The sequence below is a fragment of the Diadema antillarum genome, unplaced genomic scaffold (genome assembly GCF_040938485.1).
Source record: "Diadema antillarum isolate AM-2024a unplaced genomic scaffold, OU_Dant_1.0 seq00000382_RagTag, whole genome shotgun sequence".
In the NCBI taxonomy this organism is placed as follows: Eukaryota; Metazoa; Echinodermata; class Echinoidea; order Diadematoida; family Diadematidae; genus Diadema; species Diadema antillarum.
Genome location: NW_027271380.1, coordinates 922,650 through 927,216, shown reverse-complemented (window position 1 = coordinate 927,216; position 4,567 = coordinate 922,650). Strand labels below are relative to the sequence as shown.

General features: G+C 39.0%; 1 protein-coding gene across 1 annotated transcript; it reads right to left on the bottom strand.

The window, feature by feature from the left end:
* Positions 1-1,534: 1,534 nt before the first annotated feature.
* LOC139731647 (galanin receptor type 2-like) lies at positions 1,535-2,656 on the bottom strand. The gene has a single exon (XM_071642538.1). It carries the CDS (start codon positions 2,654-2,656, stop codon positions 1,535-1,537), a length of 1,122 nt encoding a protein of 373 aa, XP_071498639.1.
* Positions 2,657-4,567: the final 1,911 nt, after the last annotated feature.

Sequence of the window (4,567 nt, the reverse complement as noted above, 5' to 3'; positions counted from 1 at the left end):
TCAGATTCGAATTCCTTGACCCAGAAAACCTCTTAGCCTGACTTTTTGAATGATTGTAACCCTTAGATGTTTTAAAATGCAAGTGACCTTTAAACCTATATGGCGGCCATATTGGATAATATGGCCGCCCCAGAGGGCTCCCTTCTTGGCGCCCATCAAAAATCGAAATAGTATGGTTTGGGATACATGTGTGTCAAATTTTGGTGCTTTTGGAAAAATTTGAACCAAAAATCCCTTGCGCCCCCCACTATTAAGTGTTTTAAAGTATTACCAGTGTAAGAATAAAAGAAATAACCCGATAACTATTTCAACTTATTTTGTGTTAACTCATTGCAAAAAGAAAAAAAAAAGGCCAAATAAGGTAAATGTGACCCTGCATCACAAAATCAACAAAACGTCGACAGGCATGGATTTATAGTTAAGGGCAGATTCTGAAAGAGCAGACTCTAAGCTTTAGAGTGATGTATAACCTAACCCAGATAGACTTCTCTAACCTATCTAACTACATGTACTGGAAAGAAAGCACACACTCTGGAAAGTGTGAACTAAGAAAAGAGGCTCTGAAGTACATGGTCTATTCAAGTGCTTAATCTTTACCAAGCCGTGCTAGCTGTGTGATGAAAGGGACAAAACACAGGATGTAAAACACTGGATCAACAACAATGAAGGCATTATCAAATTAAGCTGAAAATGACCATGTTCTATCATCACATTCTGTCCATGATGAATGCCAGCTTCCAAAGCAGTAGCATTATCCATTCAAAAGTTATTAGACTTGAAAGTCAAGAGTGTGTAAAGGATTTCAAAAAGTGAAAAGGGGCCTCTTTGACATACCTGATCATTCTACTCCCCCCCCCCCGAAAAAAAAGGGTTGTAGAAAAACTGCTGAAAACATTTTTTTTTCTCATTCATGTGATGATCCCAAACTAAGGAATAATGTAGAAGAAGTATAACTCTTTCAGAAAATGTGAAAAACTCAACATTGAGTTGGTTGACCATTTTCACCTTTTCTTGAGCCCTCACGTAAAATCAAGGGCTATGACTTTTTGTTCGTTTTGTGATGCACGGTCACAAATATGTTTTGCACAAGAACCAAAGATAAAGGTACATTTATCATACCTTGTATTGCGCTGTAAGAAGATTTAGAGGAATAGTTCGACTCTCAGTATGTTAAAGGCATTTTTACCATTTGCAGATGAAACAAAAACCCAGCTTTAGTGCTTCAAAATACTTCTAAAATGTGGATTAGGGATAGAAACAATCAATATTAAATTGTTATCAGTAAGATCAATGTTAAGTATTGTTGAATATACAAAATGTGAATTAAAGCTATAACATTTTTTTTCTATATAAACGATCCACAGAAAAATCCTGTAGTTTCCTAAACTTCAATTCATGCTTAGAGTATTTCATACTTTCATACTTTCATACTAAAAATTGTGAAAGTGAACAAACGCAAGGTCGTGGTTTTAAGGAGACGATTCCATCTTTCTAATAGCATGCCGGCAAATTGACGTACGAGTATAACAAAGAGTCAAGCTTTCTCTATCCTAGGATGAATTTCGTCGGATCGGTGATGTGATTCCAGATCCTCAAATATTGGTGTATTTCTTGTGCTTCTATTCCTGAAGAAATCTTTGACGGCTTCACGGAATTGTGGGTGGCGAAGGGTATAAACTATTGGGTTCACGCACGAGTTACAAGTGACGAGTGCGGTGAGAACGCGTGCAAAAGGACTGCGGACATATGACGGAGTGAGTCCAAGGTTAAAAGCCATATATGCTATCTGGTCCGGAGTAAAGCATATGAAGTAGATAAGGACAACGGTCAACGTTAGCGTGATGACTCGAGATCGGGCAACATTGTGGAACGATGCAGCGGACACATTCGTTACGAAGCGAGCGGCCTCCCGCCGGAGCGAGCGCGCAATGGCTATCTGGGTCACCAGCATGAGAGTGGTCGGGATAGCAAACTGGACAACGAAGATATGAATACCGTAGAAGATTTGAAGGTTTCGCGGTGGTCTCCGATACACACACTTTCCAACTATCGCCCCTGTAGTGTTGTTCGAGAGGTCTTGAACCATGAAGACACATGATACCACCCAGATGAGACCAACGATGAGATTGACGAGTCTGCTATTGATGAAGCGCTTGTAATGGATCGGATAAACGACAGCAACAAAACGATCAACGGACACTGACACCAGGCTATAGATCGACGCCGTAATCGTGGTCCATATCAAATACTTGCCTTCCACGGCTTTACAAAATAGTGCTCCAGTCCATGAATTTGGAATAGAATTGACTCCTGGGTGGGGAACCAAAAGGATCGAGGTGAGGAAATCAGCTATCGCCAAATTTCCTACGAAGATATCCATTGAGCGGCACTTTCCGCGACTCTTCAAGCGACGGCCGAACACTACAGCGATGACGAGAACGTTGCCTGTAATCCCAATAACTGCGATAAGAAGCTCACATAACGTATACCAGGACCACGTCATAACTTCCCAAGACCACGTGATCGGGTCTTGCTCACCTACAGAAGTAACATTGGTATTCTCATCGGTACCTGACTGGGAGGGAACTGTAAGCGTTTCGGTCCATACCTCATCGAAGTGTGGTTTAGCGGACACTGCAGTAAGCGATGCACTCATTGTTTTGGAAGGTGATTCCTTGTGTTCGAGAGTTACAGAGCAAATAAAAAAAGTGCAGCGTATAAGACATACCATTTCTGTGTTTTGTCTTTTTTTGGCATGCCTTTCATATCAAATCAATATCTTACAGATCTCACGACTGCATTAGTCTTTATCCTTTACGCGATTTTTTTTCATTTCTAGCATGGTGACAGTCATAGAATTATCGAAAATTATTCGAAAAATATCTACAGCCGTAAGTACATCGAATGATAAAAAAGAAAATGTCAATGAATCTTCATTATTCAATGCGGATGTTCTTTTACAAATACTCCCACTTTTGTTGCTTTAAAACATTGCTATTATTGTGCATGCAGGACATAATGTCCAAGACAGGCCTGTGACACATTTTGCAATTTCAAACTTATTGATTTCAAAGCAATTGGTAAAGGTTGAATATAATGCTTATCTCTAAAAAATAGTCAGATAAAAGACAGGTTATTTTCATGAAATTCCGTAATAAAATTGAGATTGAATAAAATGTTTTTTTTTTGTGTGGGGGGGGGGGGGTCTTTGATAGATCAGTCAAGACAAATCTTCTAAAAGACAAAAATTAGATTGGAACGTAGTTTATTAACGTCCTCTATCTCTTATTCTTATGGACACTATATGTGACCCTACACCTCAAAACAAACAAAAATTCGCCAGACATGAATTTTTAGTTAAGACCATATTCTGAAAGAACAGACTTTAAGCTTTAAAATGATGTATAACTCAAATCAAATGGACTCTCCAAACCTATTTAAACATTGGAAAGAAAGCACAACCTCAGGAAAAGTGTGAACTGAGAAAAAAGGCTCTGAAGTACAGTGTCTATTCAAGCACTTAATTTTTACCACACCGTGCTGGCTGTGCGATGAATGGGACAAAAGACAGGAAGTAAACCACCAGAGTAACAATATTGAAGGGATTATCAGATTAAAGTGAAATTAGGCAGCCTCATTAACACATTCTGTCCACAATTAATGCCAACTTTCAAAGCAGTAGCACTATCCTTTCAAAAGTTATTAGAGTTGAAAGTGAAGAGTGTGGACAAGGTTTTTCAGAAATGAAAAAGCGATTCTGAAGACACACCTAATCACACTATTCTACCACAAACGTTCGAGATAAACTGCTAAAAAAACACACTTTTCTGCCCGTTTTATGATACCAGATTTTAGCATAATGTAAAAGAAGACCCGCTCTTTCAGAAAATATGAAAAAGTCAAGTTCGGCTAGGTTGACCCATTTCACGTATTTTCAGTCCTCACGCAAAATCAGTGTGTGCGACTTAAAGTTCGTTTTGAGGTGCACGGTCACATATATATTTGTCTGCATCGGCCGTGATAAGGCAAAGGAACGTAACTCAAAATTTGGGCATTTTGAGTTATGAGCATATGGCTCCTATATAAAATGCGCTCTTTTTAATGGTGAATGTCTCAATTCTCAAATGTTTACCATTTCAGTGATAAAAAGCGTATCTCACACACTTTTTTTCACAACTTTGCCGTTTCCAGCTAGGCAAAACAACGTAACCTGAGATACGTGTAGAAATGACAAAGAAAGCATTTTCGCCGTTACGGCAAATGAACGTATCTTTACATACACTGTTTTTTCATGGTGGTTTCTCAAGAAAAAATAAAGAAATTGCGACGCCAAAAGAACGTATGTCATCATACAGCGCTTTGCTGTATAAGATCAGGGCCATGACATTGTGCGCTACAGTCAGCACGGCAAAACAACGTATCAACATCGTGGCCATCACAAAATGTACATACACCTGTACATGTTTCTCTCTTTTTTTTTGGGGGGGGGGGGGACTGTCACACCAATATGCAGAAGCCTACCAGGTGTGTCATATTAATTTCTTTTTTGACTGAAAAGTTAAGTTGA

Coding starts and splice junctions, on each gene's coding strand:
- LOC139731647 (XM_071642538.1), bottom strand. CDS start 2,656: ATGAGTGCATCGCTTACTGCAGTGTCCGCTAAACCACACTTCGATGAG.